General features: G+C 39.1%; 1 protein-coding gene across 1 annotated transcript in view; it reads left to right on the top strand.

Annotated features, from left to right (window-relative positions):
* Positions 1-26,925, top strand: part of SUSD5 (sushi domain containing 5) — a 40,014-nt gene extending 13,089 nt beyond the window's left edge. The window contains exons 3-5 of the mRNA XM_017820307.1: positions 7,901-8,019; positions 16,477-16,665; positions 25,603-26,925. Of these exons, the coding sequence (XP_017675796.1) occupies positions 7,901-8,019; positions 16,477-16,665; positions 25,603-26,891 (1,597 nt within the window). The 3' untranslated portion in view covers positions 26,892-26,925. The remainder of the gene's footprint in view (positions 1-7,900; positions 8,020-16,476; positions 16,666-25,602) is intronic.
* The last annotated feature ends 540 nt before the right edge of the window (positions 26,926-27,465 follow it).

Below are 27,465 nucleotides of genomic sequence, written 5' to 3'. Positions count from 1 at the left end.
TTTACTCATTTCCATCGCTTTTCTAGGACTGAAAAGCTGAAGCTGTCCTATTCCCTATCCTGTTCCTTATTTGCCTACAAGAGAATGAAGCCATGTATCCCCTCTACAAGCTTTGAATCTCTGCATAGAATTTCAGTTCTATGATAGACCTCCTGCAGGGCTGTCAACCTGTTCCCTTGCATGAAATTGCTCTGGGCTGGTTCCTACCCAGTCCCTGGGGGATTTATTTCAGAGGGGATAACTCTGGAGTGAGCAAGCAGAATCAGCTAGAATAAGCTTTGCTGTGGAAGTCAGAAGGCTGGAGTTCTTTTCTTGGCTGACCACAGACCAGATGTTTGCTGCTAGGAAAATTACTTCATCTCTATTTTTCCTTCTTTTGTTAGCTCTTTGGGTTTTGCCCTGACTCGTATTGAATGCTTCTACAGTGTTAAACACAACAGGGCCCTCATTGCAGATGACACCAGGGCGAAATGTAATAATAACACTCAGAAATGGCATTTCACAAGACTACCTCCTTCTTTTTCTGCCTACTGCACAGGACTTGCCCAGCACCTGACAGTAGGGTAATAAAAGCACATTTCTTGGGAAAGAGAAAAAGCAATATCCAGGGAATGAAACAAAGGGTTACTTGCTGACCTTGCCAGTCCTCTCATCCATGTGTGTAAACCCTTGGACTTGTGAGTCCCTTGAAATTCATCCCAGTGTATATGCTAAAACAGCCCCAGTGGCTTATTTGCAGAGAAGCAGTCCTAGTGATACATCAATTTGGCAAGCTCTCTGTTTTATTTCAAGGCTGTGCTCTGCTGTCTGATGATAACACATATGAATTTGCTCCCAGATGTGTTTGAGGCAGGTCAAGTAATTCCCTTCAACAGAAAAATCCAGACATTGCTGACAGGACACGGTCTAATTCAGAATGCTAAAGTTGCTTATGAAACTGTCTGAGGAGGTCTTGTACTCTGAAATGCCTTCATGTCACAACTTTTGGTCCCACAGCTCTCGGCTGGTGTCACGCTCCGCTAGAAGACGACTTTGTCTTCTCGTTGTTTCTTGTCAGCCATCTCAGAAAGTCTTATACGAAGTAATTGTATTTCAGGAAAAGGGATTTCTACATAAAGCTCAGTCAAGAGACTTGAATTTAAGGTCTGGACTTGACCAGTTTACTCCAAGGAATGATGTCACTGAGCAATGTGAACATGAGCCACTTTGCATCAGCTTAGGGAGGTGGGAACCAGGTCTTTTCTTAGCACAGCCTGGGAAGACAGCATGGGCAAAGCCACAGTTCTTGGAATACACACAGCCCAATAATTGAAGAATTTTTTAGAAAATGTACTTTTTGAGGAAAAACATAATAAAAAAAGAAAGTATATATTTTTGATGTATTTTCTAGGACAAGCACCCAAGCCCCCATCTGCTAAACTGTAGCATCATAGTCCTCAGAGTTGCTATTTACTCACATGTAACTTGCACCCTGAAATTGTGTTTTTACTGGGAGGGGTTTTTTTCAACAAACTCTAAGGGATTTAGCAAAAGTTTAGCAAACTTTGACACAAAATGTAGGGGTTCACTTGTGAAATTAATTAATGCCAGAAGGTTAGAAATCATTCTTAAGACCAAGGAAAATCACAATATTGAGCAGGAAGGTGAGCTTGACTTCAGAGAAGGAGTAACAGAAATGGAGTGCAATGCAAAAGTATGGTGTGAAAACTGATAGGAATTTTTGCCTTTAACTAGCAATTCATCTGGAAAAGGCAGAGTAGGAGAAAGAGCTGACTGTAGTCACAGAACACAGGACTGCAGTGAGGCTGTTGTAAAATAAAATAACTCACATAAAATTTGTGAGAAAAATAAATGCAGTCCTCCTAAAAGACATCCAAGAGAGAGGGGGCAATACTGAAGGGCTTGAATCAGGCACCAGTGAGACACTACCTCCAATAGTGCAGTGTAATTCTTGGCATCCAACCTCAGGTCTGAACTTAGACTAGGATTAGCCCAAAAAAAGCCCCTCTCTTATCAAAAGTGATTAAAGGTCATCAGTTTGCTTAGCTGAGCAAAATGAAATCAGAAAGGGGATATACTTTCTCTTTGCAAATGCACAAGAGTAGCTAGTACCAGAGTTTTAACTTATCAGGTAGTTCTAATGAGATTGATTTTCTAATTTTCAAAAGAAGTTCACCCATTTTGCCTTTTTTTTTTTTTTAGAATCTCTGTAATGCTTTGTCCTATCTGAAAGCTTTTTCTTTGAGAATTGAGCTTCTTTATAAATTAATAGCATTCAGAAAATATTATTGTATTTTTAAACCTTTTGATAACTAATCAGTAACATCTGTTATGAAAGCCATGGATTAAACTGAAACCCATAAAATTAAATTGGGTAAAACCAATTTTTTAGTCATGTGTCTTTGAGCATCCAACTAGTCCAGGCCAGGAAGCAACGAGTCTCCTTTTCATGCACTAAGAATGCTCAAATTATATGTACCTAGTGATATTAGAGTAAAATGGCTATATAAAATCTTTCATACTAGGCTACAGTATAAAAAATCTTCATGAATGGGCCATATTTATTTAATGAACAGAGACCTCACTATTTCAGTAGTCATATGTACAATTTTAAGCACAAAAGGCTGCATTTTGGTGTATATTTTTAAGAATCTAAAGGATATTGGTTCTGCCTTGGTAAGACCTCCTTTTGACATTTCCAGTGGCAGTATTGCTGTTGGAATGTCTCTTCATGTCACACTTAGCAGCTGCTTTCTTTGGATCCCATCCAGCCAAAATTAGCCTCTATAGTTCCCAGTCAATGGACTTTCCAAAGCCCACCTGTGCTCCCCTTCACGACTTTTCAGGGAAATTTTCTTCCCTTTGGTAATCGTGAACATGTCATATATATTTTATTCCTCATCAGAGCCAGCTTTCTAATTTGCAGTTTCCCAAACTGCAGAACGGAAAGACTAAGAATAAAAATCCCCTGGTCTGGCTTCCCTACTACTGTTTGTTTTTTTTTTTCTCTTACCTCGTTACTGAAACACAAATGGTAAGGCTGACCTGTGAAAAAAATTAGCAGACATAAAAGATTTATCTTAATTAAGAAAAGTGATGAAGTTATTAACTTTCTAATTAGGAGAAGGTTTGTTATAGTTATAGTATGCTGTGAACCAGACCTCCACAGTGCCTCAGCTAACACATTGGTGATGTTCTTCTGCATGAATATATTCATATGCAAGTTCATACTACTATGAATAAATGTCATAAGACCATTCTGACTCAGTTCAGTGAATTTATTGACTAAGACTACAAAACTTACAATCAACTGGCAGATAAAGTAGTGACTACAAAAAATCCCAGTCCCACCTACTGATTTCTGTGCTGATGGATCACGCTTTGTCATATAAACTCAGCTGTTAACTCCATATGTTTTAACTTGGGCTTACTGAAAAATTTTCAAGTATTGCCTTGTAATTATCTTAGAAATGAAGTAGCTGTGGATACTACTACAAACAAAATTTATATAAAAATACTATGTGTCTATTAAAAATACCTTTATTAGACATACATACAATATACTAAATTAGGTATCTTTACTACAGTTCAAGCATATCATCATGGCATATTTATTAGTACATATTATATAATGGCATATCATGGCATATTGTGAAATAAATACTATTCATGCCAGTTTTTCTGCTGTTTTCTTCTTTGAACAGAGGAATTAGGAGAAGAGCAAAATATACCAGTTACTCATTGGTCACATAATACATTAGAAAAAATTTAAGCAGCACAAGAGTAAGCAGAAGGCTTATGGGAAGTCTGGTTCATCCTTTATTGTGCTGCAGGTTAGATTTTCTCCTCATGTGTGCACATGATAACTGCAGTATCTGAGTCATGGCACAGGAAAACAATGAGCAGCTTGGCCAACCTCTGATCTTTTTTTTCGAGGTAGGTACAAAAGAAGGACTGTTAATTGTTCTTACTTGGATGAATGTGTTGTACAGCAGGAATTAAGCTGAGGTTCAACACAGTGCAGAGTCTCCAGTCTCTGGTTTTCTCTATTGAGAGGAAAACCATGAAACCAGTTGTCCTTCTAGGCTGGGTAGCGAGAGGTTGAGAAGGTTCTCTGTAGTTTGTCTAGGAAACAAAGGAGACACCATCAAGCACCTTCCCACTTTCCATCAGAGAGCAGGGACTGTTGTTAATACCACTAAAACCCTCTCCTTTCCCAAGTACATTTTTACCTTACTGAATAGTATATGGTACTTACACGGTCTATAGAGATAGTGTGTGATTGATTGATTGATTGATTGATTGATTGATTGATTGATTTTTATGCTGAGATTGTGAGTTCATGGCCATGTAAGGATAGTTTTCAGGGACACATGAATGTTTCAAGCAGATTATTATGAATGATCTGCAGTCTGAATCAGTATGTTTCTTCTGAGCATGTTCTACCTTCACAAGAGATCTCCACAGAAGGAACAACAAAATTTAATCTATTTCTTAACTATAGGGTAAAAAATCAGGAAATTACATTTCTCTGAGCATCAGATGACGTTGTATGCTGAGTAATGAGAGGGTCCGCTTGAGTTCAATTAATACATGAAAGTAGCAATAAATAGAATTAAAGTTCCCTACCTGAATGTATCCTCTAAAAAGGTGTAAAGTGACATTCTCTCAGCCTTGATGTATGCCCCAGTGCACAAATTCAAAACAGTAAAGAAACACAACCTCTCAGCAAAGGTGCCGAAAAGACTAGCAAAACTGTACAATTTTTTGTTCTTTATTTCAGCACGTCAGTGCTGCTGCTGAAGAAATTTTAAAATATGTTTAAGTCTGAATTGATAGCCATTTTTCAGTCATGAAAAGTGAAGTTAAGAGCATCAAACTCTACCTTTTAGAATGGAGACAAAAGTGTACCTGTATATTTAAACTGTAATTATAGATTAAAAGCTAACATTTTAGGATTTAGGGAAACCCTCAAGAACTCAGAGAAAAGAGACTATTATTGTGTATTTTTGGTCATACCTGAAGTCCTACCAACTGCAAAGAGACTATTTCTATGCCAAGGGCGTTGCAGGTCTGATCATTAGACCCACTACTAAGAAATGCTGAGCACTCTTGAAGTTCAGCAGCCATAATAATACCTTACTGAAGATGTTTGCTTGCAGGATGGAGCTTGTGGTAGGAAACTACTGACAGAGAAGGTGGAATGAGAGATATGAAATAGATTTTTTTCCTTCAGATTTTTAGAATCATTATGGTGTGAAAAGATATCTGAGATAATCAAGTCCAATCATTAACCCAGCACTGTTGTGAGTACAAGACAAGATTTCTTTCATTTCAGAAGAATTGCTTTAGAAAGTTTGCAGTTTTAATCAGTTCAAATTTAATATGATAACAATCCAAACTAAACTCCTAAGTAGCAGATTAATCAGGGTCTAGTCTGTTGTAGAAAAAAAAAGAAAGAAAGAAACAGGAAGAGCAATTTTTCAACTTCATGTAGGAAAAAATTTAGTGAGAAATTCTTGTTAAAATCTTCATATAATTTAAAGCCTTTCTTTATGTATAATGTTGAAACTATATGTGAGGTACACCTTTGTAAGTCAGATTGGATAGCAGCTGAGAAATGTTCTTAAATGAATTAGCTAATCAACTAACTAAGCTAATCTGTCAACTACAAACTTGTAAAAAGAGGTGAGAAAAACTTGCTCTTTAAATAACAATCTTACACGTGAGCCAAGTATCCTGTTTTGGATTACTTGATTACACCAGGGGTGTGACACCCATGGACAACATTTTAGCTTGCTGAAGAACTGATAAAAAATTACAGTGCTTGGGTAGAAGCTAAATATATAAATATAGCAACTGGATTTAGAAATCAGAAATTTAAAGGTAAGATTTAAAAAAAATTCTTCCAAGTGTCAGGAACTTTATTCTTTGACAGAACATAGAAATGGATGTGGCTTGATTTTCAGAGACCAGAATTTTATGATGGCAACAGTCTTCAAAATTGGTTTGGTTTGTTGGGGGGCTTTTTTTGTTGTTTTGGTTGGTTTTTTTGTTGTTGTTGTTTTGGTTTGTTTGTTTTTCTAGTTGGATTTTTTTTTGAGAGACGGAGAGACCCTGAAGCCTAAAGTACACAACTGCAGAATAAAAAGCGTGTTTATTTACAGACATATCACTGTCTACTTGGTGCTCCAAGGCCTAAGTGATCCAGGGACCTAAGCAAGTAATTATTGAAAAGATTAAGGTTGATAAGGCACTTTTTGAAGGGAAGTATAACTGTCTCGTTCACTTAGACCTCGTAAGACCTGGTGGAACAATATGTGAATACATACAGAAATTTTCTAATTGATTCTTCCAGTCATCTCAACTCAGCTTGGCAGATCAAGTCATTTCTGTCTAGGTGCCTAATTACTGACTTAGAGGTCTTGGACTTTAAATGCATTAAATTCTAAGATAACTTGATTTAAAACTTGTATGGACAATATTCACTTCAAGTGATTCCCCAAAAAATCAAGTGGAGTTTTCCTTACAAACGAAACATTTGATTTGGAATCGTAAAGGGGCTTTCAGCAGGAAATGACATCATGTTGTTTTCCAGAGCAGAAGTGTAGTAGGAACCATTCTGGTGCTTAAGCATGACCACCACCAAATGGCTTGTTTCATGTTGCTTTTGTTTGTTTATATTAAAAGAACATTAAAGTTGCATATTTAACTACTCAAAACTAATACATACCGGAATGAAGATAGTCTATACAACCATAATTCAGCCTATTTTTGTAAATCAATTGTTATATATATTTAAGTGCATGATCAGATATTGGGTTACCATTGGATATTTTCCACGCTCAGTGAATGGGTATTTTATTTTATTTTACTTTATCTTATTTTTTATTCCTCAAATTCAGTGCAGGACTGACGACACATTAGTTCAACAATTGCACAATACGAAATTATATATTTCCTTCACTGGAAGGATTCCTCTGTGGAAGGCATTTTCGTCTGGCTCTTGCTAGAATAGCTGACCGTGCAACACTTCTATAAGCCTGCTGTGCACAAAAATATAAACCCCTCACCATGAATATCCAGCTGCAAAAATTTGGTCTGAATTCACTTTCCCAGCCTTTGTAACCTTTAATGTAACAGTAAAACCAGTGTTTTCTACAACAAGCTCTCTTCTATTTGTTAGTTTTAAGCAGCCAGCACAGCTGAGAGAAGAGAGATAATTAATAAACTCTTCCTTCATGTTCAGCATCTACAGGGCCGTAAAACCAAATACAGACTTAAAACTTTTCAAGCCTATGAGGGGCAATAGGATGGATTAGTTACTGCTGAGTACCAAACCAGAAGAAATGGAGTTTACACAAATGTGTAAAATTACTATTAAAAAACCCTCAGTTTTATTTCCAAGAACCCAAGACGAATTTTCTGAGCTTACCTGCGTTAACCTTTGAGCGGTTAAATATGCAACCTAATCACTCTTTGATGTAAAATGCTAATGATTTAAAATCTTTCAGATTATAACCTTGAGTTTTCCATTCATTTCTATCTAGGTGTTATTGGTGGGAATGTGTACTGCTGAAATGTGAGAGAAGAATATGGCCTTAAATACTCTGGGTCTAGGTCTGATATTTAGAAGTATTACAGAATATAATAAGATAAACATTCCATATTGCTTCCTTTGCCTTGAAATGATCTACAGCAAACATTTTTTTAACTATTTCTATTTCTCCCTTGGCTTCTTTTCGTAGATCTTCCCACACTATTCTCTTACGTGCCATCTATGAAACAGTTAAACTGAGGCTAAAGCCTGACTACTCTGATAAAAAATCTTCAAATTTCATCTGCATGTACAACTCCAGAAGATTTCTGATTATTTTTTTCTTCTTCTTCTTTATTTTAGGACAATTATATGCAGAAAGACGGGCAGCAAACAGCAGAGCGTGAAAGCCATTGATGTTAAAATTGAAACCGATCCCTTTGAGAATGACCAATATGGTGCTTTTTGTGTAAAGGATGAAGGTCAGCACTGATATACTTTTGAAATAATTCACAGTCATTGCTATCTTGTAATGTTAAAAGTTTTGCCTTCAATTTTTTTCTACTGGTGAGAAGCAAAAAGGAAATGTAAAAAATAAATCCTTATAGTCATCACCCACTAAGTGAGCCAACTGCTGCAAAGACATTGTTGCAGCAAATAAATTGCATTATCTTTTGTCTTCGCTGCAGTTTAGCAAGTTCAAACAGCACTACTGATCCAGCAGAATCCATTTTGGTGTTCACAGAACATACTTTATGAAAAGGAATATATCTGGCACAAATATGACGGATGTGCCTGAAGCATCTCCCTTACTCAGCACTGTAGCAGAATGTAATTTAGCAAGGTGATTTCGAGCCCCAAAACACGACATTGTTGCAAAGCCTTTGACACCGTCTCCCATAGCATTCTCCTGTAAAAGCTGGCAGCCCATGGCTTGGACAGGGGCACTCTGTGCTGGGTTAGGAACTGGCTGGAGGGCCGAGCCCAGAGAGTGGTGGTGAGCAGTGCTGCATGCAGTTGGTGGCCGGTCATCAGTGGTGTCCCCCAGGCATCAGTGTTGGGCCCAGTTCTGTTAAATATCTTTATTGATAATCTGGATGAGGGGATTGAGTGTACCATTAGCAAATTTGCAGATGACACCAAGCTGGGGAGGAGTGTCAATCAGCTGGAAGGCAGGAGGGCTCTGCAGAGGTACCTGGACAAACTGAAGAGTTGGGCTGATTCCAACAAGATGAAGTTCAACAAGGCCAGGTTCCGGGTCCTGCACTTTGGCCACAACAACCCCATGCAGTGCCACAGGCTGGGCACAGAGTGGCTGGAGAGCAGCCAGGCAGAAAGGGACCTGGGAGTTTGAACTGAAGGCAGGTGAACGTGAGCCAGCAGTGTGCCCAGGTGGCCAAGAAGGCCAATGGCATCCTGGCCTGTATCAGGAACAGGGAAGGTCCTGTGGCCAGCAGGACTAGGGAAGTGATTATTCCCCTGTACTCAGAGCTGGTGAGGCCACACTTGGAGTACTGTGTCCAGTTCTGGGCCCCTCAGTTTAGGAAGGATATTGAGGTGCTGGAGCAGGTCCAGAGAAGAGCAACAAGGCTGGTAAAGGGACTGGAGCACAAGTCCTATGAAGAGAGGCTGAGGGAGCTGGGGTTGTTTAGCCTGGAGAAGAGGAGGCTCAGAGGAGACCTCCTCACTCTCTACAACTCCCTGAAAGGAGGTTGTAGCCAGGTGGGAGTTGGTCTCTTCTCCCAGGCAACTATCAGTAAGACAAGAGGGCATGGTCTTAAGCTCTGCCAGGGGAGGTTTAGGTTGGATATCAAGATGAAATTCTTTACAGAGAGGGTAATCAGGCATTGGAATGGGCTGCCCGGGGAGGTGGTGGATTCTCCATCCCTGGAGGTTTTTAAGATAAGACTGGATGTGGCTCTTAGTGCCATGGTCTAGCAACCACAGCGGTAGTGGATCAAGGGTTGGACTTGATGCTCTTGGAGGTCCTTTCCAAGACAGCTGATTCTATGATTCTATGATTCAATGATATCTATCAGTATACAACATTTGTATGCAAATAATGCCATTGCCTCCATTTTAGTGCTGTTTTGGGGTTTTTAATTTGTTAACAAGCATAGACCAGCCCACCAGGGACTCTGATTGATCATGGATGATTCTGAAAACCAAACTATTTCCAATGTAAGTTGATGCTTTGACTTTTTGATATTAAAATGCTGGAACCCACAAGCAAAGATGAATTCTGAAGGCAAAAAGTAAATTGTTACTGATAGGTAGGATTGTGTAAAGAAGTTTGGGAACACTTGAAGCACATTGTTGATGTCCGTAGCGAGTTTTTGCATCCCATTTCCAAGAAAAGCAAAGGCAAGCAGACATTTACTGAGAAGCAGTAAGTTCACCACACAGGGGTCATTCTAATAAACAGTGGCAGCAGCGGTGATGAAAATACAGCTGAAGTGAAATGTAGCAGAGGTGATGCATATTTGGTGTGTACCAAATCATTCTTTTTAGAAAGAGTGATTTTAGTAGAGTTTGACCATCCTCTCAAATAAGCCTTGTGATATCAAATCCAGGCTCCGTGCTGCTGTGAGCAATGCCAGCTCTGTCACCCAGTTGCTAATGTTGTCACACAAGCACCTTTGTGCTTTCTTCCATGCTGCTCCTCACATATAGGAGCAGCTCCCTGTAAACATCTGCAAAACTCTCTCATTGTCTTCCTTCAAATCTCTCTTTTGTCATCATTCCCCCCTCGAGAAAAACCTTACAGTGGGTGGGACAGCTGTGGGATGCTGAAATCATTGCTCTGGCCACTATTGTTCCATTGTGCCCTTGTGCTCCCCTGTCTGTCCCAACCTGCTCCATCTGAGCTTACACGTAGATGCTGGATCTCAGAGAAGGGGCTGTGTTTACCTTTTGCATTTGGTTACTGCTCACGGTAACAGGGTAGTAAAGATGAAGATAAGAACATAACAGACAAGGTTATGCTGCAAAGGAGTACTACATAGGACTCAGGAACTGCATAGTTAAAATTCGGGGGAAATTCAGGTCATTTACAAAGAATAACCAATTTTTTAACAATTTGTTTTGTACAAGGCAGGGAATTTTCTGATGGCGGAATGAGATGATCATTCCAATGCACTCACCAAACAGTTCTTATACACAGAAACATTTCTGGATGACTGTAAGGTTCCCTCTTCTTTGAAAATAGAAAAAATTTGGGATGCAGAGCCAATGTTTGAATGGAAAGGCTTAAGAGAAGTTGTGTGGCAGAGGCTAGTTTGTAGCTGGTATGGAAAGAGCAAAGTCCAGAAGGAAATAGCTTTAACATGCAAGTATAACACACAGTGACACACAAGCCAGCACAGAGCTGTTGACCAATGAAACAATATCCTACACCTTAGGGATGCCACTTCGAGTTTTAGCAAATGCCCAGTAAGAAGCAGCAACAGCAAACCCTGTGCCACAACCTCACACATAGCATATCTGTTTTGATGTTTTGTACATGTGGCTCATAACTACACATCTAAGTCTGGATTAATGAGTTGTTCATTCATGAAAGCTCATGAATATTTTTTTCTTTTAGAAAACTGGGCATCACTTTTAAGCACTACAGTTTCAATTATAATACAGAAATACGTTAGTATTAAATACAAAAGGCAAATTGTTTTACGCTGTTGAAACTGATAAATCCCGGGTTTCTTACACTGAGACCTATGTCCCCATATTAATTTCTTCCAGCCCTTTAATTTCTTCTATATTCATCCAACCAATAATCTGCAGTCCCATATGAAATTCATCTGATTGTTTCTCCAGTGTTTCTCAACCTCACCCTCTACCCATCATCTCCCCACCCTCAGGGCACTCTCAGCTGCTTGCTGGGTCTGGGAATGGCTGGCTGGGCAGAGGGGCACTGTGCTGTGGCTGCCTTGGAGATATGAACACGCTGGTTTGTTAATCAGTGGGCCAGAACTGCATGTGGGAACAGTAAGAGCTGAGTCCTACATGTGCCCATCCCAATGGAAAAGACACCTGGCTTTGGCTCTTTCCTCTTTTAAACTCATCTCACCACAATGAGCAGACACTCAGCAGCTTTCCTTCTTTGTCAGACTTGGCTGAGTTGAGACTGGTTGGTTGAGAAGGGACAGAGGGAAGAGTCACATTAGCTTTCTCTTCTTCAGTTGATGATAGTAGCTCTTCAAACTCTATTTGCAGTTCTTAGGATTGTGCAAAGGGCATCTCGAACCACCATGAAACTTCTAGTACAGACCATTAAAAATTTTCCTTCTTAGGCCTTGATTTATAATTGACCTTGACTCAATTAACATTTAGCATGCAAATGAGTTCAGACAAATTCCTTAAGCACACACCTCAGCATGCCCCAACAGCAGGGGCAGTGGTCAGGTGCTAGCAAGAGCTCTGAGTGTACTTGCAACATCAGGAAAATAAAAATCCTGAAGAGAGAGAGACTTTTTTTTTGGTTTTGTTTCTGAAATGGTTTTTGTTCCGTACACACAGAAGAATCACAACAACCTTTAAGGCTAAGAGATGTTTTACATGGAATTGGTACTAAGAGTTGTGTTTGACAAGGAAAGATTTAGCTGTAATGTTTTATGAATGTTGTGAGAATAGCTGCAGTTTTCACAGTACAGAGAAATGTGTCTTCTTGATTTCCCGTAAAGTGATGTTTTATGCAGCCATTAGAGTCAGCAAGACAACTCTGTAACAGCTCAGGATGTGCTGAGATCAGAAGTTTCTCTCTTAGCCCTGAGTGCCAAAATATACCTAAAAGTATATTAGATTCTGCCTATTCTGAATATGCAGCATCACACATAAAGTCAGATCTGTAACACAGAGTGTGTATTTATTCTCTAGCAAAGCTCGTAAGAAAATGCCTCTAAGTATAAAGTAGATAAAGCAAGAAAACCAGAAAGCTGGAATTTTTCCTGCCTGTCTTATTTTTTTTTGTAATACCACATACCGTTCAATTTCATATGTATATAATACTTTTGGTTCTCTTTCTTATTTTTTTTTTTTATGCAGCAAAGGAAAGATCTTTTTGTTAATAGCTCCCAAGTTTTGCTGGTTCTTTCTTTCAGTCACCCACTGATATTTACAGGCAACAAGTAAGATCTCTGTTCCATAAGGCTTTGATTTGCTGCCACCACAGGAAAACTAAACAGGCAGCAACTTGTAGTACAGTACAGCATAAATGCAAATCAAACTTTTTTAAACATGACTCCTGGCTCCAGATATCCATCGAAGCTTGATGGTTTACATACATATTTCAGTTTGCCTTTTTCAACAGTATAAAAAAAGAAAATAGTGTATTCTTTACAGAAAATATATTAAATGTACTTTACAAGAGCAATCAAACTGCAGTTTGCTTTGTGTAATATTTGAACTATTTCTTTGTATTTGTCATGCTTTGCTGTGGATATAAAATTTTTCATTTCTTTTTTCCAGCTTCGCATATGGCTGACAGTGAATTCCCACCTATGTGGGGATGTCATTTAAACTAATAAAGTCTTACAAGTCCTATCGATGTAAGAAGTATTGGCATTCCAACATTGGTAGCTTACAAGCAACACTTACATTGGCTATAATTGAGGTTTGGTTTTTTGTACTCTATTTTTGCAGTACTTTTATCCAAATAGAAAAATTCCATATACTTTCAGGTCTCCGCAATCAAGAAGAAAAACAAACATCTTCACTCATCTCTTTCACAGGCCTGACTGTTAAGAGTTGTGTTTTCTAACTTCTTAATGATGGGATGACATCCTACAAATTCCAGTGGTCTCTCTGGAAAAACTCTACTGAATTGAAGGGTTGTAACAGGGGATGCTTTATGTCAAAGCAGATGTCTCACATCAGCTTTCAGAGCGTGGTACACAGTTAAAGTAGTGACTGCAGATAAACAGATTCCAGTAAATTCCCAGTTCTGCCAGGTGATATGGAAGCATCTTTTTCATGTTGATTTTTTCTGCACTGGTCTTAGGCTGCCCTTTCTGTAGACAGCGTTCTATCAAGACATCTCAAAAAGAGTCTTTACAAACTAATGGGAGGTTGTAATTCAAGTAAAGATGCTTCTGGAGGAATCCAGGTAGGGGAGGAGAGGTGCTGTGTTCTTAAAGTGATGTGTGCCAACTCTTTGCCAGATATCACTTGTCACAAACTCCTTTCCACACAAGATTTGGAGTTAAAGCCAGTATTCTGAGGAGCTGTTTTTCCTAAAAAACAGTAATTGACTGAATATGCTAACTCAATTAACAGGAGGCCTCTTCAGTCCCATGTAAAAAATAGTTAATGAGTCTCTAAGAGGTCTGTAACCAGAGCCATTACTAGCCCTAACATATTTTTGCTCAACACTTACATCTTTGCTGTGCCACTTATTCCCTATCATTTTTCAGATGCTGACTCTGTCCTGATTTCTACACATGTATATTAAGGTCTTTCTTGACTGTAGCAGTGGTTTTCACTCAAGGAGACAGTCTGTGCCAAACTACTGCTGACAGGAGGATCTTCTGTGTACTTTAACTAATTTTATATCTGTGCTGTGCTGTCCTGTCTTGCTCTGTAGCCCAATCCACTCTTGTTTACTGGAGGTCAGTTATCAACATATGGAGCCGTGTTACGTGATTGACCTCAGTGTCAATATATAAAAAACTCAGGAAGGGTCATGATGTCCAGAAACCAATTCCAAATTTCCAGGTTTGAGATGTGATCGGGGACACATGCAGGCAGAGCATGGGACCTGTTAGATGGCCCTCAAGTATCAAGAAGATCATGCTCTTCTACTGGGAACCATGCAGTGGGCTAATTTTTTAGCAAGCACTGAGAAAATATGCTGGTTTATGGGAGGATGGATGAGGGGAAAATCAGAGCTCCAGATCGAGAGTGCAGCACTAGAGGAACCCAGTTCTCATCTACCAGCATCACCACTCCAGGCAACCCCTGTGGTCGCCTTAACAAAGAGCACTACTGTTCCTCTACATGACAAGCTGCTGCCAACACACCCTCTGTCACGCTTTGTGGCCTAGATCTGCCTCCTCTCTTCCAGTAAGAAAATGACCCGAATGCCAGCACTGAGCACAGACTGTTGTTACAAATAAACCCGTGCTCTTCCAGCTCCTAGTACAAAGGCTGCAGACAAAAACCTGAAGCCTGTCCCCAGAAGTGGCTCAGTTTGATGAGTGGCTGTGCCAGTGTCATTTCTGTACATGTACCAGAAAGAACATGTTTGGCAAAAGGATGAGCTGGAATTGTCATAGCAACCAAGACTGCAGCAGGATGAGGAGCCATAAGATGCTGTAACCCAGAAAATTTCTGTACATCTTACACAGGAGAGGACAGCAGCAAAATGGATGTAGGAACTTGAGTCTGTCTTTGCAAGATATCAGTTTTCACTTAAGCTTGTCCATGCTGCCACTCAATATGCTCTGCAGCAAAGGCATGACCTTACAAAGTCACAAGAGAGTCAAAAGTTCCCCACAGAGTGCTGGTCCATGAACGTCTTTAAAATCTCTACTTTTCTTTCTATTCAACACCAGCCAGATCTCTCTTTCAGGCTCTCATAATTCTGTTACCATGGCTGTTGTCAAATTTTACTGTAAAGATCCCTCCACCTTTCTTCTTTCCTGGAAGGTTATAATGTGATTTTTGAATGTGTTTGCCATAGTTAACTAATGTGTTACTTTTATGCTTCCTCTGGCCACAGGATCAAGAAGCAAGGCTTTGTAGATAAGAATACTCTCTGATGTATCCTCTGATATATAATTGTCCCATACAACCTTGGGATCAATACTTCCCTCAGAGCAGACACACAGCTCCCATTCGTACCAATAGAGGTAGCTATATAAATAAAGTACATGAAATGCAGGGCTCTGTAGCCTTCCTATGAGGCAGTAAAATAATTTTTTATTCCTTTCATCCACATCAATCTCTGTTCATCTGACCAGTTCACAGGAAAGGCATTAGCTGCTAACTGCGCCTCACTTCCTCAGATGCCAAACCTCCATAAGACTGTTCATAGACTGAGCTTTGTGTAGCCTCAACAGCTTGTTTTTTTCTGTCAGTGTGTGTGCATGACTCCCACTAAGTTCTGAAGGTGTTAGACAGTATATATATATATATATATATTTATATATTTATATGTATGTGTGTGTGTGCACAGTATAGAGAACAGACTTCAAAGCTCTGACTTCAGTAGCGTGTCCCTTATATTAGTGGCAGCTCTTTTTCAGCATACCCAGTTGAGAAGTGGTTAGTCAGGTCTATCAGATGATTTCTGAAAGCCTGATCCAAAGGAACTTTCACAGAGGGTGGATGTTTATTGTAGGATTTTCATTTCACTACAAGGTAAACAGCTGGCAACATAAATACATCATATTTCTAAACAAGCATGTATTTACCTATGCTTGGGTCAGAAGAGGGTAGATGATGGGAAAAGCAGCAGCTGAGACTCAGAAGGATTTTGCAGAATGTCCCCAGAGCAAAAGCAGGAAAGCCTGAGCTTTTGCAGAAAGGAGACTGAGAAAAGCTTTTCTGTCAAAACTGTTGCTCATTGAAAACACCAGACATGAACTGGTGTCAGTTGAACTGTTGCTGATGATGCCCTAAAAGTGGACTCCTGCAAAATAGCAAGGGTGCTCTCTGAAGATGTTTCTCCTTCTACATGTTTAGGAGCACAGTCTTGGAGGTCACTTTTTCAGCTTCCAAACAAAAGCCTTTTTAAGGTTATTGCATCACAGTTATAGCCCAATATATACCTTCTCAAATATAGCTGAAAATAGTTGTGAAGAAGCATAAGAGCATTAAACAGATGAGATTTCTGTGGACATGTATAAGTTTATCCTCAGGATAGCTCTTTCAGCACCGCCGTCAGCACCATATTAAAAGACTATTGCAAGGTCTCTACAATCTCGTCTCTTTTTACCTTTCAGACAAGCCCTGTGGGGACCCACCATCTTTCCCCCACACCATCCTACATGGCCACACTGGCTTTGAAATGGGGGATGAGCTGCTGTACGTTTGTGCCCAGGGGTACATCATGGGCAACAAGGAGACAGCGTTCACGCTACTCTGTGACAGCTGCGGGGAGTGGTACGGGCAGGTCCAGGCCTGTGTCAAAGGTAAGCTCACCCAACACAGGGAGCATCCCTCCAGGAGGTCACATCCTCCCATCAGCCTAACTAAGATTGTTCCATTCTCGCAGGGGTGTGACCTGGGCGGTCCCTGGGAAGGTCAATGCCTTATCCGGCCCAACAAGGGTTCTATAATCCCACTGGTAGACATCTCCAATAAACCACAGGAAAGGATAACTTGTTCATACTTATATGAGCATGAAAGTTCTTTCTGGGCAGCAGAATCCGTTCAATGTAAAAAAGCCTTTTAAGTTCTTGACTATTTCCACAGCCCTGTAAGAAGCTAGATGGGATGATCTGAGCTTTTACTAGCCCTTTTCTTTAGCTTTACTCCTTTTGAACATCTGGCCTTACACATATGATAAATGCTGCTTCCTTTTGTTAGTCTGGGAAAATTAAAGACTTATGTAAGTCAAGAGACCTACCTGTGCCATAGAAGTCATCTGTGACAGAGTGGCAGAAATGCATTTTGTGTTATAGCTAAGCAGTGAGACCAAAAAGTTTTTTAAAAAAGTGTATCATTTTTTAATTTACCCCAATAAAAAGGTGAACAATTCTTAACTTGTACCCAAGTTTTTGTCTACAAACACAATAGTAGCTGCCCAGATATTTATTCCATTAAAAGGAATGAAAGTGGATTTTTTTATCAAATGACTTGACTCAAGAAAACAGATTTTTATTGAAAAAACAAAACAAACGAAAAACCTCAAAATAAATCTAACCCAAACCGAAAAACAAAAAAAAACCCAGAACCAAAACAAAACCAGACAAAAACCAAAACCAAAACCAGCAAACAAAAAAGCCCCAACCGAACCAAAACTCCAAGCAAAATGTAAAAGCTCTGGGAAATTATAAGAATGATATTTTCTTAATTTAAATCCCCAATAAGATCCACCTTTAGTTATTCTTCTGTAAGCTTTTAACTTCGTCCGTGTTTAAACATAAGCTAAATAGTACCACGAGTTCAGGTGTGGGTGTAATCTGAATTCTGCTTTCTCTTGTTACCATGCTCAGTGCATGATCTCACCATTTTTTCCAATATTTAAGAATAGTCATCAGAGTATCTTACTATTTTTTTCAGGGAGAAATCACAGTTTTAAGATATTATTTCTAGCAAAATAGATAAATTTTAGGCAAAGGACTGGGCAGCCATTGGGTAGCTGAGCTATCTATATGGCCTGGAGTTAGCATATCAGTTTCAGAACCCCTATATTCCTTAATGCCCAGGGGCTTGCAAAGAGTTATTTTTACTTATGAATATATACCATCAGGCAATGGATAATCATGAGAAAAGGTCAAACTTGTTCTTAGTAGAAATAGGTCATGTCTGTGCACCTGGGAACCAGACTTCCATCCAAATGGTAGAGATGTAAGAAAAACCCCAAAATAAAAGAACCAACATTTTTCTGAACTACTTCAGCTTCTGAAACTGTTCTTACAAACAGTAGTTCAGATGATTAAGCAAAATATTGCAGGGCATAGAGGAGGAGCACGGAGGGAAAGACGGAAAAAAGAGTATCTACATCTGATCATAGAATACAGAATCATAGAACTGTTTGGGTTGGAAAGGACCTTTAAAGGTCATCTAGTCCAACACCCCTGCAATAAGCAGGGACATCTTCAGCTAACCTAGTGGGTCTGAATCTCCTATAGTCTGCACCAAACTGATACTTCTTTTTCCTTCACTGAGATTAGTGGAAACTAACTTCAGCACACACAGAAATAAAACTGTATTACATCAAAGTAAGGAAGGGAAAGCATCAGGCCATTTGAATTGTGTGTGTTTCACTGTTTCCTCTGGATGAATGGTCTATTTCCCGTGTTCTGCCTGAGCCTTTCACACAGGGGAGCCACAGGGGAGAGAAAAATATTTTTAAAAGAAATAGGAAAGTGTGGCTGTAAAGTCACAAATATCAACAGTGAAACTTGGGGTAGATGTGATATTGTGGATTATGATTTTTTAAATTGTTTCAATGTAGACTTCATGCTGAAGGGTTTCCTCTAATTATTGTTTTTCAAACACTTTAAGGACCTGGGATAAAAAATACAATAAGTGTTCAACTAATAATTATATATTTATATATAAACTAATAAATATATATTTATTATATAATCTTCCTGATCACAAATTTTTAAGAAAAAATACTTTACAGGAAGACTGAAATGTGTGATACTAGGGTTCGTTATTTTTTAAAAAGTAAGAATTCAATGAAAAAGAACAGCAAAAGAAAAGAAAAGAATTTAATTAAGAGAAACCTGATTTACGGTTGACTGATATTTTGGGGTCATAGGAGAGAGAAGAATAATTATTAAGTACTCCAGAATTCAGCATGCACACTGCTTTCTAAGTGCTTTGAGGCAAGAGAGCACTTTCCTATCATGAAGGTTAATTATGGGACTTAACAGAGAATTTATATCCCTGTTGGCAGAGTGGACTACTGTCCTAACCAGCTGACAACAGTGGAAAGATATTTGTGAAGCCTCCTCAATGAACATTTAAGTGCTATGTTTAGAGGCTGGTAAGATGATACAGTTCCCTTGCTCTGCATCTGCGCTGGGTGAGCAACTGGAAACGTGAAGTGTTCCCGATGCTCTTACACCAACACGGTGGGACCACCGGGAGAAAACCATCATCAGAGGATTGAGAGATATAAGCCTGTTCCTATATCTTTCACTGTCTCTGAGACTGTGGAAAAGTCACTATACTGCTCTCTGCTGCTTGCTCCACCTCACCTGTGAAAGAGTGATGACATTTATCTAATTTCATAAAGCTTTCTGAGATTTGTGGATGCTATATCTGTGTATCATAGTTCTAGCTGGTACCTTCTGCATTATAATGCCCAGCTGTCCAGGCAGAATATCAGACTAAACCACAATGTTTTTATGTTTTTCTTGTTTGTATAAAAACACTGGGCCTGCTTTACCCTCCCAGTTGTTCACCCAGAGCAAATAGAGAGTCAAAGAACTATCATCACAGCAGTGTCTAAATATAGCCCTCAAATGTTCTTTGAAGTCACTTTATGATCGTCTTTCCTCTCTGTTTTGATCCAGTAAGAAGAGATACAGTCCATTCTGGCACCCAGGATGCAAGTGTACGACCATACAGTTGGCAGATTTTTAAATTCAGTGAAAAAAAAATTATGCATCAATACACATATAACCCAAAATACATGGCAAAACTTGGCTATGGGCATAACTGAACAAAATTATTTTGGGGTTATATTAAGTGGATTTTTGATACAGTAAACTATGTTGGAAATTAAGAAAACAGTACATTACAAATAGCTGTAATGTACATTGTGCACAACAGATAATAGACCGTAATTTTTAATCAAGACTCTTTCTAAGAAAAGAAGTGGTTCTGTACAGTTAGTGTTCCCTGTAACTCCTCATCATGAAAAGATGCTGTGTTCTAGCTGAAAACACAAGGATATTCAACCCAACAAGGCAACCTTAAGCAGAGAACAGGGAAATACATGAGTTTTGTAGTTTATTATTTTTTCTATTTTTGTGGAAATAATGCATTTGTTTCACAAAATAGATCCTGAAGGTCGGCATTGTAGTAAGGTCTGAAAGCAGATGTATACATGCCGTGCCGTGGCTGTCCTCCAGGCACAGAGACTAAAGTGACCATTGCTAAATGACATTAATTTTTTTCCCGAAATGAACTACAGGTTCAATATCAGAAGCATTAACACAAACACTTCTGTGAGGGAGGTCAGGGCTGCATTGCATTAGGTTGCATCGCATTAGGCTGCATCCCCGAGAGTTTGCTTCCTCAAAGAGAAGGCAGATGATAAAGTTGGGAAATCCTGACCCATCTCTGCCCTAAAACTGGCTCAAAAGAATATAATCTATTTATTCTTTTATCTGGGCTGCTTTGGGTTTTTCCAGCTATATGCTTGTGGCAGAAGGGTCCCTTTCTTCTGCACATGGAAGGAATCTCTCCAGTGTCAACACTTGGATAGTTGCCTAGTGTGTTCAGAGTTGGATTTGGCTAACTCTGATCATCTCTGAAAGTTTTATCTGCAGCTCCCAGTCATTTTGCCTGGTTCTCATTACTTTGCTTATTCTCATTACTTCAAACATTGTTTTCTGAGTTGATTCACATTCATGTGGTCTGTAAGCACAACTGACCAGCACCATTTCTTTTTATGTCTTTTAGTTTTTTGGGGGTTTTTTTGTTGTTTGTTTGGGTTTTTTTTCAAATTAAAAGATCAAACAAAATGTCTTTGGCTTTCTATCTTCTTTGGGAATGCCTTTTTTTTTTTTATTCTGAGAGTGCAAAGGAAGAGTTGTGACAGAAAAATAAAATCAGGAAAAAATATCTCCACGGCCTGTCAAAACATTTCTTATGACAAACTTCAGTTCCCTTTTCAGGCCTGTCAGTGAGCGGTGGTATTAGATTAATGTAAAGTATCGATCTGGCATGAACTGATTCTGCCAAATGGAATTAGAAAAAAAAATTGATGGGTTATTTATTTATATTAACAGGCTTTCTGCTGGAATAAAATTTATCCTCCTTCTTGTAGTTATTGCAAAAGACAAAAAGCAACACGATGTCTGTCTAGCGTACTCTGGTTGACTCAACAAAAGTGTGTTTGTATGCCTGATCCAAGTCAAATGGATAATTCATTGAGATGCTGTAGTTCACAAATCTGACTGATCTTGGGCAAATTGGTCTACATGCTCTTTTCCTTCCCACCCTTAAAACAGATGCTGTCTTGTTAATGCTTGCTGTAGTTACTTTGAGATTCTTAGAATAAAGATGTTTTTATAGAGTAGAAATGTTTATAATGATGGTCTATATAGAATCAAGTTTCAATTTCCTGTACTCCAAAAATACATCCACAAAATATGCAGTGCACTTTATGGTTGTCCAAAATAGCAACACTCAAAATAGAGCTTGGATGCCAATATGCTATCTAGAAGAAAAATTAAACTGATCCTAGAGTGTGGAAAACCAAGCTCTTTGTGTTTGCCTGTCTCTATGTTTGGTCACTGTTTTCACATTAGGATCAAAAATTGAAGTAGATGAAAGCTCTTAAGGACGGTTGCCTCCCAAAAATGTTTAATTAAAAATTAAAAGGATTTTACCTTTTAACTGAGCTTCATGTCTTTGGTAGTATGTCATTGCAGCATCTGTTGCTGTAAAAAGTTCATTTTAGCCTCAGTAATCCCTTAGACATCAGGTAAAACTCACTGATCCTTGAGTCTGCCAGAGGAGAGTAGGGGTAAAATGTAACAGTGACCAAATACAGAAAGATTCTGGTCTTGGATAAATTAATTTTAGTGCTAGCTCTTCTTAAAACCAGACCTGCCTGGGTAGAAAGGAAGATGCAATCACTTTTAAATCAGTTACTAGCTGTTTTAAAAAGGGATATAAATAATGGTTGCAATTATTTGGATAAGAGGTGGAGCTGAATCTACTTTGGTTGTTGCTCTTCAGTACCAACACTAAGATTCAGGGAGCTCAAAAGTTCAAGAAAATGCCAAGGAGGTGAGCAAAAAGAAGTGCAAAAATTGTTCAATCTGTTCTTGAAAATCAAGCTCACAGTGAACCTAACAGATTGTCGTGGTAACACAAAATCACTAAATACTAAGTCTAAGACCCGTTTGAAGGTCAGAGGCCCAGAAGAAAGAACAGGGTATTGTTACTGTGTAAATCAATCCAGGATCATATAAATCAAAGCTTCAGAGTAAGGGGGTCTGTATTTCCTTTGATGGTTAGAGAGCTCAATAGCTGCTTTCATTCTGGCATCCTGTAAGCTAACATTAGTTATGTTGGTAGTCTTTGCTATAAACTATAGAAATACGTGAGATTGCATATGAAAATACGTTATAGCAGCTTTACAACTTGGACCACAATCTAATTGTCAGAAGGAACAAGACTCCCTTATGCAGTGACGAGCAGTGCATAATGAGCTCCAATCTCAGGCTCCCTTTAGACTACAATAAGCCTTTTCTTTCCTCAGCTCAGCATTAAGAAAGCATCAATTCATTTCTCTACAGGCAGGATCAGGCCCAAAGACAGCAGGTTTGATGGAGACTTGATCGATGTTTCAACAAATCTTTAATATGTTCTGATAGACTGAGGACTTGTATTTTCTTAGGAGCTCATGCTTTTTCCTGGTGTGCCTCCATAGGCTGAAACTATATGGCAGGAGAGGCACTAAAGAGAAAGAGCTTCAAATTCTATAAAAAGCATGTTACTGCAGTTGTTAAGCATTCACAGTGATCCATACTCGTTGGTGAATGAGTACGGATCATACTGGTCATCTCATTGACCAGTACATAAGGTTCTGGTCAATGAGATGAATACTAGCTGCTCGTTCATACTGCTAACTAAATAATAGGTCTGGAGGAAACAACACAAGCATGTGGATGTAATTTTTTTCATGGATGCGTGAACCTGCTCTAGAACATCAAAACATAAAAATTCATGTTTCAACCTCAGCTGAATTACTGCAGTCTGAAAAGTAAATGAGTGGCAAAAATAGAGGTACAAGAGACAGACAAGTGAAGATAGACTGGTGTGATGATGCATCTCAAAAAAGAAAATAATGACTATAACAGCTGGTAAATGGGGACTTCTCACATTACGATCTTCCAGTTCATATACATGCAACAGCCACCTATGGGCTGTCCTGAAAGACACTGGACTTTAGTGAAGCAGGCATGCCAGATATCAACTTCTAGCAGGAGTCTGGATGGACAACAAAATGGTTTGAGACACCACTTCCATGCAAAGAGAGTGCCATCCAGGTAGAAAAGTTCTTAAGGGAAAGCAAGACAAGGGACAAAATGAGACTAATGTTTGATGGCTAGTAGAAGTGCAACATAGCAATGGTCAGTGCCATGCAGAGCTTCATGAACATGTTGTTAAAATGCTTCAGTATTCAGAGTTAGTCTCCATTCATTTACAAAATTCTGAAAAACTATTGGAAAAGATTTCAGGATTAACTAGAAAAGTGAGAGTCCTACCAGGAAGCTTTCCACTCCAAGAGTTGTATTCCCCTGATTGTTAAGTTACCCTTGCACCAGACAGAAGTCTTTTCTGCTTTGGAGAAGATGGAGAGGATCTAGAGGATTACACAAGCAGATGAGGACCCTGGGAACAGGAGAGAGAGAGGTCAATTGTTGGCACTGTTTTATCATGTGCAGGTTTCCCCCAAAACCCTTCTTGTGAGATGAAAAGACCTGCTCTACAGGACGATAGCTTTCACAGAGGTATTAACACTCTGCACATTTTGTCACACATTTTGGTTTCCTCAGCATAACTACTTTGATTTCTAGTAGACCCAGATGCTATTCCAAGGAAAATACCTTTTGTTAATGCTCATTCTGTTTTGGCACCTGGCTTAAGCTGTTCTGGCAAAAAGTGAGCTGGTGGGAGCTGTATCACTGCTAAGCGTTTTTGGTCAGACTGGTTTGACAATATTTCTAATCTTTTTTAAGAGTAGACCAAATATGGTTCTGCCAGAAGTCTGGGAAGCAGTCTCCAAGGAGAATGTGACTCAGGTGGGAATTGAGGTGGGCCCCAGATGAAAATGTAATGCAAAATTGTTTGAGTGTAAAAAGGCAAAAAAAAGATAAGGCTTTATGAATGCATTGATCTGTAATACAGAGTCTCCTATTAATTTCTTGTTTCCTGTGCCATGCCAGGTCTATTGCTTCAATGTCTTCATGAAAGACTAAACACTCTCTTAAAAAGAAAAATTCTCACCATGATTCAGTTTGTTTTATTTTCCATATCCCAAGGCACTGTTTTCTATGACTTTTAATGCCAGCATAAATCTCAGCAATTACATCAACTTTCTAAGGAGTAAAACTTGTGTGAGCTGAAAATCAACCATCCTGTCCAGTTTGGAAAATGTTTCATTGAGCTAAGCTTTTAGAAGAGTGGAAGAAATATAAATTACAATGCATTATTTCATTCAAATTCAAACATTTAGCTTCATGCTTTAAGTCAAGTCTATTTTGCTTTGAGTGCTAGGTCTGTTGAGACATGGGGAGTATTGCTAAATTACACTCAAACTTTGCAATGAATCCACTCCTCTGTTACACTCTGAGGTGTTTTTTACCAGTTTGATTTTGTTTTTTTCCTTTCTTTGGTAACATTTCATTTCTTAAAATTGGAAGCCTGAGAGTTGCTTACAGACAGTATTATCATGATACCTAGGAGTTAGGCTTTAAGTATTGGATTTAAGTTCTTCAGATGAAAACAAGCAGAACTCAAAGTCAGCTTTGGTGGTGGAGTCTGCCTCAGGCAGCTTTGAAGAGCTCTCATGGAATGAGAAAGACAGTTCTGGCCCCAGGTGTTGTAAAATTGCAACACCAAGTTAACTGAAGAAAAGCAGTTTAATGATAAATATGTACCTTGATATTTTGAACATAAAGTGCTCCATATAATCCTTTAAAGTCATCTGGCTCAAAAGGGATGAAGTTGCTGTAAAACTTCTAGTTTAGTTTGGGTTGGGTTTTCTTAACTGTCAATTAGTACTTGATTGCTTTTTGCTATACCTTCCTCTCCATGCACATTTCTTGCTTGAATGTGATGAAATTCTTTTCTCGAGTCTGGCAGAGTCATATCAGGGAAAGCAAGTTTTGAGAGAAGTATAAGCAACTGAAGGAAGTCCTCTAGCTGCAGACAGTAAGTTATTTACATACATTTTTAAATCTGGAAAGGTAAGATACTAGCAGTTAGTGTTGGCGCTTATCTGATTTTTTAAAAAATTTTATATTGAGTATCAGCTTATGGTGGACCATGTCCCTTTCAAATAAACAATAACATAGAATGAAAAATACTGTCTAAAAGTCACTCTTCATTGCACCTTTCTTCTTGGCTTATTGCAATAAATCATCCCAGTGCTTTCCTGGAGAAATTAAATGTTGGCTTCTCTGGTTTGTTTTTAATGTTTCTAGATGAAACCGAGGCACACATTGACTACGAAGATAACTTTCCTGATGACAGATCAATACCTGTTGTTGAGAATGAACATAGCAATGACAAGGAAGAAATTGAGCAGGAGCAAGAACAGCTTTCGTTCAGTAAAAGTTCAGAGGAAGGAAGAACTGGAAGCACCAAAGGTGTTACTCAGGACACAGACACTTCTGAAAAAGGAAGCAGAACACCAACTGAGTCCCCCGTGTCACTTCTAAGCCAAAAAAACTTGTTTTGGTTTCCATCAGAAACTTTCAGTGAACCTGAACTGGAGAAAGAGACAGATGATTCTACTAAAGCACAGTTTCCCGAAGGTGATAACCACATCGGAGGGAAGACAGTCTATGATGAACCTGGTGCCAAAATGTTTTATGACAGTGAAGATTTCCCCATTGGACCCATTCTCACAGCTAATGATACAAAGACAGTGATAGATGCAGTTGCCATTACTGATGAATCATGGTTAGATGGTTATCCAGTAACACAAGAGGTGGTAGAGGAGGAAGTAGAGGAAGAGGAGGGCGATAAAGTTGATGGTTCAATGGGAACAGAAGACGACATCATCCTCACAACTGACCAACCAAATCATGTTGAAGTAAGAAAATCGGGAAATGGCAGCCCAGCTCCAGAGGAAGGTTTAACACAGATTGTGGCAGCAACAACAAGGATAGATGATGAAGGGGCTAAAGAAACACCAGCATCACTTACGTCAGCAAGTGGTCTGGAGAACTTCAGTGTGAGCAGAGGTTATGATGATGCTACAGGGGAACATCCAGCTGCATCTCTGGAAACTGTGACTCAGGAGCCCAGTACAACAATACCGTTTGACATAACCAGCTTAAAAACATCCATGTCAGAAACCTCTGTGATGGTCAGCCCCTCTGATTACACTCCACACACAGAACTAAAAGAAACAACCACCTACCCAGAACAAGCAGCAACCACTGCACCAGCTCCAGACATCTTTACTGACACAGCATCCCAGGAATTAGCTGAGCAAGAAAATCTCACCCAGGGCCTTGGAGAAAAGCCTGTTCCCACTTCCGAGCCCTGTGAGGGAGAGGATTGTCCCAAGTCCAGCAAGGGTGCTATCATAGCAGTAATTGTGATTCTTCTCTGCTTGTTACTGGCTGCAGCTGTACTGGCAGTGTGGTTTTTCAAAAAACGGCAGCAGAAAAACTCTGTCTATAAATTAAATGGTAGGTGTCAACCCAGACATCATTGCTACCACCACTACCATCACCAGCACATCGAAATGCAGAAAGTCTAACCAGGGCCTGTTTGGCAGAGATGCTAGAGATCGGAAGAAAAAACATACTGATGCTAGAAGGATCACATGACACATGGATGCTAAAATCCAGCAGTGCAGAAAGCAGAAGAAACAAACAGTGCTAAAAGAACATAGAAGACAGAAATAAATTTCAACCTTTTGAAGTCACAGTTTAGCATATTCGACTTTGCAGAGCTAAAGAATCTGTACATTTTTATCACAAGGGTCTTTTGGAGACATCAGCAGGACACAAGCATGCTTGGTACTACACCTACAATTTGTTCTGCTTTTACATTTTGCTCCTATTAATAATAAATTAATTGATTAATTTCTGTGTTACCTGGTTATAATGTAATGGTAGGGCTGGTCAGGCCTTTTTGGTCTATTCTCAGTGGAAGAGGAAAAGAAGGAGAGAAGAAGGGAAGAATAGGAGACGGATATTTTTGGAGCATCCACACATGTGGTGTTTGTTCCTTTTTTAGAACCTGCCCAAGCTGGTCAGGATAAACCACAGTAACAAACTATTACCTGATGTGTCTTAAAAAGAAAAACTATATGCTACCATACTTTAATG

Source organism: Lepidothrix coronata, unplaced genomic scaffold (assembly GCF_001604755.1).
Source record: "Lepidothrix coronata isolate B3197 unplaced genomic scaffold, Lepidothrix_coronata-1.0 Scaffold3, whole genome shotgun sequence".
Taxonomy (NCBI): Eukaryota; Metazoa; Chordata; class Aves; order Passeriformes; family Pipridae; genus Lepidothrix; species Lepidothrix coronata.
This window is presented reverse-complemented; position numbering and strand designations above follow the sequence as displayed.